The sequence below is a fragment of the Dendrobates tinctorius genome, unplaced genomic scaffold (assembly GCF_039654945.1).
Source record: "Dendrobates tinctorius isolate UK_male_01 unplaced genomic scaffold, ASM3965494v1 ptg000199l, whole genome shotgun sequence".
NCBI lineage: Eukaryota > Metazoa > Chordata > Amphibia > Anura > Dendrobatidae > Dendrobates > Dendrobates tinctorius.
The window spans coordinates 9,403,847-9,418,933 of record NW_027361866.1 but is presented as its reverse complement, the minus strand read 5'-3'; the positions used below and the strand labels follow the sequence as shown (position 1 = coordinate 9,418,933).

At 42.6% G+C, this 15,087-nt stretch overlaps 1 protein-coding gene across 5 annotated transcripts in view; it reads left to right on the top strand.

Moving 5' to 3' along the window:
* The window catches only part of FN1 (fibronectin 1), a 75,348-nt gene that overhangs the window by 43,120 nt on the left and 17,141 nt on the right, over positions 1-15,087 (top strand). For 3 of the 5 annotated variants that reach the window (XM_073553228.1, XM_073553226.1, XM_073553225.1), the window contains 8 exons: positions 18-107; positions 7,183-7,452; positions 7,544-7,660; positions 7,757-7,921; positions 8,053-8,208; positions 8,680-8,793; positions 10,130-10,399; positions 10,736-10,923. In XM_073553228.1, coding sequence (XP_073409329.1) covers positions 18-107; positions 7,183-7,452; positions 7,544-7,660; positions 7,757-7,921; positions 8,053-8,208; positions 8,680-8,793; positions 10,130-10,399; positions 10,736-10,923 — 1,370 coding nt within the window. The remainder of the gene's footprint in view (positions 1-17; positions 108-7,182; positions 7,453-7,543; positions 7,661-7,756; positions 7,922-8,052; positions 8,209-8,679; positions 8,794-10,129; positions 10,400-10,735; positions 10,924-15,087) is intronic. The other 2 variants (XM_073553229.1, XM_073553227.1) reach the window with 1 other exon arrangement.

Genomic DNA, 15,087 nt, shown 5'->3' with positions numbered 1-15,087 from the left:
TTTTCTGTCTTTTGAAGATCTGTTGCCATTTACTGAGTATCAGGTCAATGTTCACTCTGTTTATGAAGAAAGAGAGAGCACTGAGCTGTCTGGAGTGCACAGAACAAGTAAGTATTTTGCATGATGGACTTAGAAACATAGTTTTAATAGTTGATTTTGTTTTGGAAGTTCCTTAACTTAATGTGTAGCCCAATATTGCAAAACATTTGTTTGAGAGAAGAAGGGAAAAAAAAAAAAAATATATATATCAAATTTGCTGAGTGAAGCTTCTATAGGGTCTTGATTTTCACATCAAAACATGTTTGTTTCCGTCCTGGCCCTGGAGCGAAATGCTGGTACCATAACACATACTGTGGTCCCTTTTGATCAAATCTCTTATGGAATAAAATTCTTGGACAAACTTCCTATAGTTTGAATAATTTGGACCCTTTTCATCAAAGCAATTTCTGTTGTAATTGCTGTGGAAGGTTGCAAAATTTTGGTGCAACTTGGAGTTACGGCAAAATATTGCAACTTTTGGCATTTCCACGCTAGCTTCTCCCAGCTAGGCCAGAATTGTGGAAGAAGCTGTGGCTTTCTCTATGCCACAAATCGCTTCACCAAGAGACTGAAATAAAATCTATGGCAAGGCGCACCACTTATGAGACTTGAATGAGTCGGGAGCATCTGACTCACATGTCCCCCTCATCAAAACCACGAAAATTGCGAGTCTTAATGAATCAAGGCCAATATGTGTCTTCCAGGTAAAGAGTAGAATAAAAGATATTCTACATATGCTTTTCCGTTGAGTTTGGATCCAGAAGTGACCCTCTTGAATAGTCCATGTTTACACGTAGGATCAGCGTCGGACTGGAACACCTTGGGCCCACCAGAGAAAATCATTCTTGGGGCCCACTATGTAGCTGCATAGAGTTAAATACCAGACCACCAATTATGCGGTAAAACACACTAATATCCGGGTATAATATAAGGTTGTACATGTCTTAATTATGTAGCAGGAGTTGGGGTAGCCCCCTCATAGAATATAAAGCAGCCCCCTCACATAGTATAATGCAGCCATCTCATAGAATATAATACTGCCCCCCTCATAGGGTATAATGCACCCCCTCATAGGGTATAATGCACCCCCTCATAGGGTATAATGCACCCCCTCATAGGGTATAATGCACCCCCTCATAGGGTATAATGCACCCCCTCATAGGGTATAATGCCCCCCTCATAGGGTATAATACTGCCCCCCTCATAGGGTATAATACTGCCCCCCTCATAGGGTATAATACTGCCCCCCTCATAGGGTATAATACTGCCCCCCTCATAGGGTATAATACTGCCCCCCTCATAGGGTGCAATGCACCCCCTCATAGGGAATAATGCTGCCCCCTCATAGGGTATAATACTGCCCCCCTCATAGGGTATAATACTGCCCCCCTCATAGGGTATAATACTGCCCCCCTCATAGGGTATAATACTGCCCCCCTCATAGGGTATAATACTGCCCCCCTTATAGGGTATAATGCTGCCTCCTCATAGGGTATAATACTGCCCCCCTCATAGGGTATAATACTGCCCCCCTCATAGGGTATAATACTGCCCCCCTCATAGAATATAATACTGCCCCCCTCATAGGGTATAATACTGCCCCCCCTCATAGGGAATAATGCACCCCCTCATAGAATATAATACTGCCCTCCTCATAGGGTATAATACTGCCCCCCTCATAGGGAATAATGCACCCCCTCATAGGGTATAATACTGCCCCCCTCATAGGGTATAATACTGCCCCCCTCATAGGGTATAATACTGCCCCCCTCATAGGGTATAATACTGCCCCCCTCATAGGGTATAATGCTGCCCCCCTCATAGGGTATAATACTGCCCCCCTCATAGGGTATAATACTGCCCCCCTCATAGGGTATAATTCTATATAGATATATAGATATAGAGTTAGATAGAAATAGATAGAAAGATAGATGTAGAAATAGATAGATATAGAGATAGATAGTAGATAATGGATAGAGATAGATAGAGATAGATAGAGATAGAAAGATAGATAGATAGAGATAGAAAGATAGATAGATAGAGATAGAAAGATAGATAGATAGAGATAGATATAGAAAGATAGATAGATAGAGATAGATAGAGATAGATAGAGATAGAAAGATAGATAGAAAATAGATAATGGATAGATAGATATAGAGATAGAAAGATAGATAGAAAATAGATGATAGATATAGAGATAGATAGCTATAGATAGAAAGATATATAGATAGATATATAGATAGAGATATACAGATATAATAATAATAATAATAATAATAATAATAATAATAATATAGACATATATATATATATAGAGATAAATATATTATTATTATTATTATTATTTATTGTTATAGCGCCATTTATTCCATGGCGCTTTACATGTGAGGGGGGTATACATAAAAACAAGTACAATAATCTTAAACAATACAAGTCATAACTGGTACAGGAGGAGAGAGGACCCTGCCCGCGAGGGCTCACAATCTTCAAGGGATGGGTGATAATACAGTAGGCGAGGGTAGAGCTGGTCGTGCAGCGGTTTGGTCGATCGGTGGTTACTGCAGGTTATAGGCTTGTCGGAAGAGGTGGGTCTTCAGGCTCTTTTTGAAGGTTTCGATGGTAGGTGAGAGTCTGATATGTTGTGGTAGAGAGTTCCAGAGTAGGGGTGATGCGCGAGAGAAATCTTGTATGCGATTGTGGGAAGAGGAGATAAGAGGGGAGTAGAGAAGGAGATCTTGTGAGGATCGGAGGTTGCGTGCAGGAAAGTACCGGGAGACGAGGTCACAGATGTATGGAGGAGACAAGTTGTGGATGGCTTTGTATGTCATGGTTAGGGTTTTGTAATGGAGTCTCTGGGCAATTGGGAGCCAGTGAAGGGATTGACAGAGGGGAGAAGCTGGGGAATAGCGGGGGGACAGGTGGATTAGTCGGGCAGCAGAGTTTAGAATAGATTGGAGGGGTGCGAGAGTGTTTGAGGGGAGGCCGCAGAGCATGAGGTTGCAGTAGTCAAGGCGAGAGATGATGAGGGCATGGACTAGGGTTTTTGCAGATTCTTGGGTGAGGAATGAACGGATGCGTGAAATATTTTTGAGTTGAAGTCGGCAGGAAGTGGAAAGGGTTTGGATATGTGGTTTGAAGGAGAGATCAGCATCAAGGATTACTCCGAGGCAGCGAGCTTGTGGGACTGGGGAGAGTGGGCAGTCATTTACTGTAATTGATAGGTTCGTAGGGGGGGTCACGTGAGATGGGGGAAAGATGATGAATTCTGTTTTGTCCATGTTGAGTTTCAGATATCTAGTGGAGAAGAAGGATGAAATAGTGGACAGACATTGAGGGATTCTGGTTAGTAGGGAGGTGATATCTGGTCCAGAGATGTAGATCTGTGTGTCATCAGCATAAAGATGATACTGAAAGCCATGAGATTCTATGAGCTGTCCCAGGCCAAAGGTGTAAATAGAGAACAGCAGGGGCCCTAGGACTGAACCTTGTGGGACTCCGACAGATAGGGGGCGAGGTGAGGAGGTGGTGTGTGAGTGGGAGACGCTGAATGTCCGGTCTGTTAGGTATGATGAGATCCAGGAGAGGGCCAAGTCTGTGATGCCGAGGGATGAGAGGGTCTGTAATAATAGGGAATGGTCCACTGTGTCAAAGGCAGCCGACAGGTCCAGGAGGAGGAGGACAGAGTAGTGTCGCTTGCTCTTGGCAGTTAAGAGGTCATTGGTGACCTTAGTAAGGGCAGTTTCAGTGGAGTGGTGTGACCGGAAGCCAGATTGTAAGCGGTCGAAGAGGGAGCAAGAAGAGAGATGGGAGGACAGTTCAAGGTAGACGTGTTGTTCCAGTAGCTTGGAGGCGTATGGGAGAAGTGATATAGGGCGATAGCTAGATACAGAGGATGGGTCAAGAGAGGGCTTTTTGAGGATAGGTGTGATGGAGGCATGTTTAAAGCTTGAGGGGAAAACACCAGTTGTTAGTGATAGGTTGAAGAGATGGGTTAGGGTTGGGATGAAGACTGTGGTGAGGTTTGGGATGAAGTGGGATGGGATCGGGTCGAGTGCACAGGTGGTGAGATGTGATCTTGAGAGTAGAGTGGAGAGTCGATCTTCTGTAATGGTGGAGAAGTTGGTTTTGAAGGTGGAGGGCTGGGAAGTCGGGAGGAAGGGCTCTGGGGGTTGTTGACCAAAACTGTCCCTGATGTTATCAATTTTCTGCTTGAAAAATGAGGCAAAGTCTTCAGCTGAGATGAGTGGGGAGGGAGGAGGTGCTGGGGGGCGGAGGAGAGAATTGAAGGTGTTGAATAACTGTTTAGGGTTGTGAGACAGGGAGGATATGAGAGATGAGAAGTAGGTTTGTTTAGCTGTGGCGAGTGTGGTCTTGAAAGTAGTGAGGGACTGTTTGAATGCGATGAAATGCTCGTTGGAGTGGGATCTTTTCCATCTGCGCTCAGCAGCCCTGGAAGCTCGCCTCAGCTCTTTGGTCAGGCTGGTGTGCCAGGGCTGTCTGTTGATTTTGCGAGTTTTGGTATGTGTAAGTGGGGCAGCGGATTCCAAAGCTACAGCTATTGTGGTGTTATATAGAGCGGCAGCGTCATCCGCATTGTGTAAGGAACTTATATCTGTAAGAGGGAGGAGGGATTCGGAGAATGAGTGTAGGTCAAGGTGTTTAAGATTCCTGCGAGGGTGTGAAAGTGTGTGGGGTGGGGATTGTAGACATGGAGTGAAGAGGGAGGAGAATGTGAGCAGGTTGTGGTCAGAGAGAGGAAGAGGTGAGTTAGAGAGGTTAGATAGGGAGCAGAGGCGGGTGAAGATGAGGTCCAGTGTGTGGCCATCTTTGTGGGTGGCTGTAGAAGACCATTGAGTGAGGCCGAAGGAGGAAGTGAGAGATAGAAGTTTAGTGGCAGCTGAGAGGGAAGTGTCAATGGGGATGTTGAAGTCGCCCATGATGATAGTAGGGATGTCCACGGAAAGGAAATGAAGTAACCAGGTGGTGAAGTGGTCAAAGAAGGTGGTGGCTGGCCCTGGGGGGCGGTAGATGACAGCCAGTTGGAGGTTGGAGGGGGAGTAGATGCGCACAGAGTGCACCTCAAAGGAAGGGAGGGTAACAGAGGGTGGCAGTGGGATTGGGGTGAAGGAGCAGGTATCTGACAGGAGAAAACCAACTCCTCCACCATGTTTGCTGCTGGGGCGGGGGGTGTGAGAAAGGTGGAAGCCGCCATACGAAAGTGCAGCAGGAGAGGCTGTGTCAGAAGGGGTGAGCCAGGTTTCGGTGATGGCGAGGAAGGAGAGTTTGGTAGTAACAAAAAGATCATGGATGTAGGAAAGCTTGTTGCATATATATATAGATAGATGGCTATAAATAAAAATAGATATAGAGATAGATAGATATAGAGACAGATAGATATAGAGATAGATATAGAGATAATAGCTAGATATAGAGATATGTATAGAGATAGATAGATATAGAGTTAGAAAGATAGATATAGAGATAGCTAGATAGATGGATAGATATAGATAATAGAGATAATAGATATAACAGATAGATATAGAGATAGATATAGAGATAGATGGATAAAGAGAGAGAGATAGAGATAGATAGATAATGAGATATAGAGATAGATACAGAGATATAGTGTTAGATAGAAATATAGATATAGAGATAGATAGATATAGAGATAGATATGGATATAGAGATAACAGATATAGAGATAGATAGATAGATAGATAGATATAGAGATAGATAGATATAGATAGATATAGAGATAATATATAGATAGCTATAGAGAGAGAGATATAGAGATAGATAGATAGATATATATATATATATATATATATATATGAGATAGATAGATATAGATATAAAGATAGATAGAGATAGAGAGAGATAGATACAGAGATCGATAGATAGAGAGATAGATAGATACAGAGATCGATAGATAGAGAGATAGATAGATAAAGATAGATAATAAATATAGAGATAGATAGATAGAGATAGATAGATATAGAGATAGATAGACATAATAGATATAGAGATAGATGTAGAGATAGAATAGAAAGATAGATATAAAGATAGATAGATAGATATAGATAATAGATAGAGATAGATATAGAGATAGATAGATATAGATAATAGATAGAGATAGAAAGATAGAGAGATATATTGAGAAATAGAGATAGATAGATAGAGACAGAGCGAGAGAGATATAAAAAAAAAAAAACAAAACACAATACTCACCTCTCCTCCTCGCTCCCACGCTGATCCCGACTTCAGTGTCAGGAGCTGCCCCCTCTGCCAGACACACAGCGGGTGCGCGATGTAGTGACGTCATCGCGCACTAGCTGTGAGTCAGGAGCAGAGGGGACAGAGGGCGGCGCCGGCCCTGATGCAGAGCGGCTTACTGGGCTGGGGGCGGGGCCTCTGGGGGTGGAGACCTGAAATGATATTCACTGCTTCGCAGTGAATATTCATTTCTCTTTAGCAGCGGGGACAGGGGCTCCTGCCTCCTGACACCCGCTGCTACTCCGCTGGCAGGGGCCCCCATAGCAGCTGCATGGTGTGCGACACACCACTGGCTGGGGGCCCCTGGAGCAGCGGGGGCCCTAGGCAACTGCTGGCCCTGTATGCCTGCAGGTGCCAGGGCCCACCGGAGAATCCTCCGGTTCCCCGGTGGGCCAGTCCGACGCTGCGTAGGATTTAGGCATAGACTCTGGCAATACAAAGTAATTTATTTTACACCATTTACGTCTTCCTGTAAAAATCCTAATAAAATGGTAAAGTGCTTCAGACTTTCCTTAGTGTTGTGGATTTTACATCCATAAGTCACGGAATAGTTTTATTGAATTGCACTGTGGCTAATCTGTGTGCAGATCTGTCGGCCAGTTCATGAAGAAAATCTGAGTGTCAGTCTTTCTGATGCTTCTCTGAAAAATCCAGTGTGGTTGTGCCTATGGCAAATCTGTGCCATGTGAAGATGGCGTTAACGTTTCAATAGTACTTTTGGTGGGGAATGTCTGTCGGAAACGAGTTGCATGGATTAGTTGTGCACCATGGGAACTACTATGTAATTCATTAACCTAAAGACATCATTGATAATTTTTTTGGAAAATGTTTATTAACTTAGAAACTCTTATTTTTGTGCCCTTCGTGTAGCTTTGGACTCCCCAACAGGAATTGACTTTTCTGAAATCACTACCAACTCCTTTACTGTTCACTGGATTGCTCCTCGTGCTACCATTACCGGATATAAAGTCCTGTACCAGTTGGAGAGTGTAAGTGGTCATCCAAGAGTGGAAAGAATCCCACCATCTCGCAACTCAATCACCCTTACTAACCTCATCCCTGGCTCTGAGTATGTCGTGAGCATCATTGCTGTCAGTGGTTCTCAGGAGAGTACGCCTCTTGTAGGGCAACAAGCTACTGGTACGTGTTTGGATTTTTAGAACATTGCTGTATTTAATAATTTTTTTTTTTTTTTTTATCTTTCACAAAGTGTATAATTTCTGTTTTTTAGTGTCCGACATCCCAACTGATCTACAGGCAACATCTTCATCCCCTAATTCCATCACTGTTACCTGGGATGCACCTGCAGTCAATGTGCGTTACTATAGAATTACTGCCTCTGAGGACGGTAAGATTCCAATCAAGTGTCAAATCTTTTGTGATGCCTGACAAACCCGTACATCAATTTTTGTCTTATAAAATGTTTTAATTTTGCTCATTGCAGGAGGTCAGGGTCCAGTTCAGGAATTCACCGTGTCTGGAATTTCCAATACTGCAACTGTAAATAACCTGAAACCAGGCGTGAGCTACACGATTACTGTATACGCAGTCACCGGCCGAGGAGACAGTCCTGCAACCAGCAAACCCGTCACTATTATATACGCCACAGGTAGATTTGGTCTACCAAATATGCTACTTGGTGCTCTGATCTATGAAAAGCTCTATTGTGAGTGTGCAGTGGAGCGCCAAAAAATCATAAAGGGTTTTAAATGTAGTTTCTGCTTTTCTTTAAAAAAATAGGCGTGGAACAGCCCAAAGAGATGAAAGTCACTGAGGTCCAGGATGAAAGCATCCATGTAAGATGGACTCCACCTCCAGGCCCTGTCACTGGGTATAGAATCACTAGTGTACCCAAAAGTGGTCAGGGTGAGACCGTTTCACAAATTGTACCATCAGGTAAGATTTTAGTGCTGTAAAGTGTGTATGTATAGAGAGAGAATAACTTGAAAAAGGGTGGAAAAAAAAGCACCATATGTATATACAGTATTAAATATTCCTCTGCAAAATTGCTGTGGAAATACAGTAAAAAAGAAGGTACTTGGTGCATTGGCCAATATATGTGAGCCCAACTGCCATGTCAAGGCATCCTTCAGAAGTTGGGTCACTGTCCTGATGTGTCACCTCTCTTGGGCAAAATGCATCCAATTTAAGGGGCAGGAGATATACGGTATATAAAATATTGCGGTTTATTTTTACACTTCATTAATAAATGGTGACTTTTTACATACAAATAAGTGGTAAAAGTGACAATCTTGGAAAATGAAGCTTTCATGAAATGACCTCTCCAAGCTTTTCAAAATGTATTATTTTTCTTTATTTTAAATACTAACCCTACACTTCTTGTTTTTTGTTTTTTTTTTTTTACAGATCAAACTGAAATGACCATTGTGGGGCTTCAACCAACTGTAGAGTATGTGGTCAGCGTGTATGCCCAGGGAATAAATGGAGAGAGCGAGCCCCTTGTGGAAACTGCCGTTACCAGTGTGTATCCCCATTCTGTGTTTTTTTTTAATTTTTGGATATTTATTGAATAGCAGTTGTGCATGTTTCAGGATTTTTGGTGCTTTTCCTCCCCTTTTTTTTTTTTTTTTTGACATTCTCTAGACAGGGCTGATGGACGAAAACTATTTTGAACTGACATGGTCGGCAAAAACACCAGTAAATGCCTAGCCTACTGGACATTGCTTTTTACTAATTGCTTTTCGTAGTAATGCAGTAGTTTAAATCAGTTGCAGAAAGCAAATGCCTAAAATGCTTTTACCTCCTTAATTATCATTTAAGAAACAATTGCTTCATTTTTGCCGCCAGCTGATTTGCAAAATGCTAGTTCAGTAACTAACTGGAACAGTTTTTTTTTTTGTTTTTTTTTTCAGCAATTCTATATCTGGTGGTTTTAATCCGCATCTGCACTTTTTTAATTATTTAAATAGGGTTTCCTCTAGTTTGACATTCACAACCTGCGATTGTTGGGAGTCCGACCCTTGGCACCCCCAGCGATCAGCCATTGAAATAAACAATTTACTGTACAGAGCAGAACACCATAGCGCCATCATACTGTTTAGTGGCCGCTCCCGATGCTGCAGATCTGCTCCTTTTTTATCCATGCTTTACTGGCATTATTGAAAAATTGAGTAATATGATAAATTTCCTTTGACATGTCCAGTTAATAGACTGTTTTCTAGGATTTCACGTCCTAAAAACCAAACTGTTAATATACCTTTTTTTTAGGTTTCCTTCACACGTCCGTATTTAATCATTTTTTAATCGTATTTTTCATAGTGGATGAAGTAGTAAATACATTACTCAGTTTATCCTGTACTTTTCAATGTTCAGTACGGACTGTATACTGATGCCATTCATGTACTGTACGGGTTTGTCATGGACCCATAGATCTGTATCGGCCCTTGTCATCCATGCTGCCAGGAAAACAGACGTGTGAGCATTCCCATAAGTTATAATGGGTACTTGTGGGATCCGTGAAAACAAACTGATGCCACACGGACGTGTGAAGGAGGCCTCAGTGGGACATCTGAATAATTTTTTGCCAGCAGAATAGGGGTAATGCTATTTAGCAGCAGCCGACCCCTGTTATTCCTTGTCCCGCCTTGTGATTATTGGGGTTTTTGCGCATATTTTGGATTAATTGCTTTTACATGTAGGAAAATCGCTGATTATGGAAGGGGTGACCTGCTCACTGCCGGATGGTGGAGCATGGCACATACCGCCTGTGGATGAATCTGCTTCCTCTCTTGATGCTTTTCTTCTGCTGCTTATTTTTTTTGCTGCTAATTGCTTGTATGATTAATTTGCCTGACAGACGTTGACCGACCCAAGGGACTGACATTCCCAGAAGTGGGAGTGGATTCAATCAGACTGACTTGGGAGGTACCAGAAGGGCAGGTTACTGGTTATCGAGTGACCTACGCAAGCCCTGAGGATGGAGTCAGAGAGTTGTTTCCTGCGCCGGAGTCTGATGATGACACTGCAGAGCTGCACAGTCTCAGGCCGGGCACAGAGTACACTGTGAGCATCGTGGCATTGCACGATGACATGGAAAGCAAGCCCCTGATTGGAGTCCATAGTACAGGTATCCGGGACCCATGGCATGAACCTTGTGTCCACCTCTCATGTTGGCCTTCAATCCTCTGCATTGTCAATCACTTGATGATACCCATTTCTGTCTCACCACCTTCCATATCTTTTTCTTAGTCACTTTGTTTGCAAGAATTTCTTTAATGTTCACAGATAAACTGATATTTAGGGCAGCCAAGATGGTGAGGCTCTAAGTGTCTAAGGTGGTAGCTAAAATGTAGATGTAATTGACGTTGCACTGCATGCTGTTTTATGCATGTTCTTTTTTGTTTTTTTGTTTTTTTATTTCTTTTTAAAGACCTATATTAATAATTTGGTATTTGTTTTGTAGCAATACCTGCTCCAACAAATCTTCAGTTCTCTCAAGTGACCCCAACTGGCCTTACATTAAGCTGGCATGCACCCAATGTCCAGCTCACCGGGTACCGTGTGCGGGTGAATCCTAAGGACAAAACTGGGCCCATGAAAGAGATTGATTTGCCTGCTAGTACAACGGTCACCTCCATTACTGGCCTCATGGTGAGTTTCCACTGCTTACAAGGAAATTGCACTCATCAACTATACGTATATAACATGAGATTTACTTTTCTATCTCAAACACTTGCATACCAGGGCCAATATTATAGGAGGCCAGGAAACATAGACTGGAGGCAAAATAAGAGGTACCTAGAGGGAACTTGAGCGAGCATACCGATAAGGCTGGGGTCACACTAGATTATAGCATCGGATGTGATATGCTCATGATACTCATCCACGGTTATCGCCCTGCACAGTGCAGTTTGATTTTTCACACGCACCCATAGATTTGTATGGGTGCGAGAGATGCTGCCAATCACAGCATGCTGCAATTTTTATTTTTTTTATGTTGGCATGAGAAAATTAAACTGTAATCTGTACTGCTATATATATAGTATAACATTAGTGAGAGTGCTATCATATGAAACATTGGATAGCTCTCGTCTCAGTGAGAGTATGTGCACACGCTGCGGATCGGCAGCGGTTTTGGCCCTGCGGATCCGCAGCAGTTTCTGCTGCGGTGTACAGTACCATTAAAATCAACAAAAAACAAAAAACGCTGTGCACATGCTGCTGATTTTTCCACGCGGATTTGCTGCAGTTTCTAATCCGCAGCATGTCAATTCTTTGTGTGGATTCCGCAGCGGTTTTACACCTTCTCCATTGTACAGATGTCAAACCGCAGGCTAATCCGCAGATAAACTGCAGGTCTTTTGACCTGCGGATTTACCTTCGGATTTTGCAAAATCCGCAGCACGATCTGCAATGTGTGCACTTACCCTGATATGCCTGTCTGAGCGAGCCCTGACATAGACTCTATGCAGCTATTACCCTTCATTAAATTAGAGCCTGGGAACAGGTTGATCAATGCTTGTATAATCCCTATTCAGAAAGGCTATCACAGAGCATTGTCCTGCCTCTATACTGCATGCATGTTCTCGGCAGCACACTCTATGGGTATATGGGGTGTTGTGCTATCAAAAAACGATGACTTGGTGGCTTACATAAATGATCCAATCCCTAGTTGATTGGCAACACGTTTACCCATGCCAGTAATCAAGAAGAATCAATCCTAAGAATGCTCATTCCCGATCTTTGGACCCTGTAAAAGGGTAGGTGTAATAATCATACTCGCAAATGTCTCCAAGTAGAGATATAGTATAGTTTATACTGATTTGCTATGTGTTTCCTCATGTGCAGGCATTGCAGGACTTTAACCCCATAATGTCCATGCCCTGCTTTGATGAGGGCTCCGGCGCTGACCCCTTATCAAAGCCGGGACATGTCAGCTGTTTTGAAAAGCTGACATGTGCCCGCAATAGACGCAGGTGGAATCGCGATCCACCTGCACCTATTAACCTGTTAAACGCCGCTGCCGGGCCGGAAATGAGGTCATCGCTAAGCCCTGTCACGTGATTGGGGGTCAGTGATGCATTGGATAACAACCAGAGGTCTCTTGGAGACCTCTATGATTGTTGATGCCGCTTTGCTATGAGCGCCACCCGGTGGTCAGCGCTCATAGCTATGCAGTAATTCTGCTACATATGGGCGATCTGCTCATCGCCTATATGTAGCAGAGCCGATCAAGTATGGTATGCTTCTAGCCTCCCACGGAGGCTATTGAAGTATGACAAAAATAAATATTTTAAAAAATATGAAAAAAATAAAAATTTAAAATCACCCTCCTTTCGCCCTATTCAAAATAAAACCATAAAAAAAAATTACTCATACACATATTTGGTATCGCCGCGTTCAGAATCGCCCGATCTAGCAATAAAAAAAAAAGCATTAACCCGATCGCTAAACGGCGTAGCGAGAAAATAAATCAAAACCCCAGAATTACATTTTTTTTTCTTTTATCTCTGACAATACATTAAAATGCAGTAACGGGTGATCAAAAGAATGTGTCTGCATAAAAGTGGTATCATTAAAAATGTCAGCTCAGCACGCAAAAAATAAGCCCTCACCCGACCCCAGATCACGAAAAATGGAGACGCTACTGGTCTCGGAAAATGGTGTTGTGTTTTTTTGTTTTTTTTTTTAGCAAACTTTGGAATTTTTTTTCACCACTTAGATAAAAAAGAACCTAGACATGTTTGGTGTCTATGAACTCATAATGACCTGGCGAATCATAGTGGTGGGTCAGTTTTGGCATTTAGTGAACCTAGCAAAAAAGCCAAACAAGTGTGGGATTGCACTTTTTTGCAATTTCACCGCACTTGGAATTTTTTTCCCGTTTTGTAGTACACGACATGGTAAAATCGAGGGGGTTGTTCAAAAGTGCAACTCGTCCCGCAAAAAATAAGCCCTCACATGGCCATATTGACGGAAAAATAAAAAAGTTATGGCTCTGGGAAGAAGGGGAACGAAAAACAAAAACGCAAAAACGAAAATAACCCCGATCCTTAAGGGGTTAAGTATTCATGGTTATGACAACTCGCTGTCACTTTATCAGTGGTCGTAACCATGGATACCCAAGGACCTGCAATGCCTGGACATGAGGAAAGTGAAATGGCCAATCAGGAAAACTATACTACATTTCTAATTTGAGGCATTTGCGAATATTAAGCAAAATTCATTCTTTTCTGTGACAGCAAATCTATTTTCTATCTATCGGTGTTTTTACTTTATACGATGGTGATGAATATAGCTCGAACATATTCCACAGCACTTTACAGATTAACAGTTTCAAAACACCAGTCATAAGTATAAATACCACAAGGAGGCTATCAGTAATAAGGCTCATCCATTAGAGCAATAATCAAACCAAAAAAAGAAATGGAATCAAGAGCAATAAATAAAATATAAGATTTTTTTATTATCTAATATATAAAGCTCAAGTGTATGTCCGGGATTGGCATCCGCACCGTCGCAGCTACAGCCACAAAATTTGGCACAGTCACACGTCTGGACTCCGAGAGTGTCCTAAGCTATGTTGTGAGGTGAAATTTTAGCCTGCTCGTTCCAATTCACCAAACAATTTTGCCCCTGTCTACATACTGGGGAAACAGTGTGTGCGTATCAAGCCCCGCCCCTCATTATGATGTCATAATGGTTGCCATGGCGACGCTGATGTCATCATAGGTTGCAAGCCCCGCCGCTCATTATGATGTCATAATGGTTGACTATGGGATGGAGGATGTGTGATGGGTATATGGTCACTGGATTATGGGATGGCGGATATGTATGATGGGTATATGGGCACGGGACTATGGGATGGAGGATATGTATGATGGGTATATGGGCACGGGACTATGAGATGAAGTATGTGTGATGGGTATATGGGCACTCGACTATGGGATGGCGAATATGTATGATGGGTATATGGGCACGGGACTATGGGATGGCGAATATGTATGATGAGTATATGGGCATGGGACTATGGGATGGAGGATATGTATGATGGGTATATGGGCATGGGACTATGGGATGGAGCATGTGTGATGGGTATATGGGCACTCGACAATGGGATGGCGAATATGTATGATGGGTATATGGGCACGGGACTATGGGATGGCGAATATGTATGATGGGTATATGGGCACGGGACTATGGGATGGCGAATATGTATGATGGGTATATGGGCATGGGACTATGGGATGGAGAATATGTATGATGGGTATATGGGCATGGGACTATGGGATGGAGCATGTATGATGGGTATATGGGCACTCGACTATGGGATGGCGAATATGTATGATGGGTATATGGGCACGGGACTATGGGATGGAGGATAATTATAGTTTGTTATAACTAACCACAGTTAGTTACTATGCCCGGGCAGCGCCGGGCTCTTCAGCTAGTACTCAATAAGATACAATATGTAGAAAATTAGTATGGAAAAATACAAAATAAGGGAATCAGCGATATCCAATTACCACACATAGATTAGATTAGAATCCTGGTACAAATAATGTTTTCTAGGTAAAGGCAAAAAAATATAATCAACTCCCTCTTAATTATCTGTGAAATGCAGTGGCACACAGTACCTTTAATAAAGTGCATAGTGCATATAATATATAAATATGTAATCCTAAAATAGGAGTCTGAAGACCGCAGATAAAATAACCCACTGTCAGCCGACATAAAAGGAGCATAGGATGTTAGAGGGAAAACAGCCAATGATGTATAAATGCCTGAAAATCAGGCGCCCCCCGAAGAAGCGAA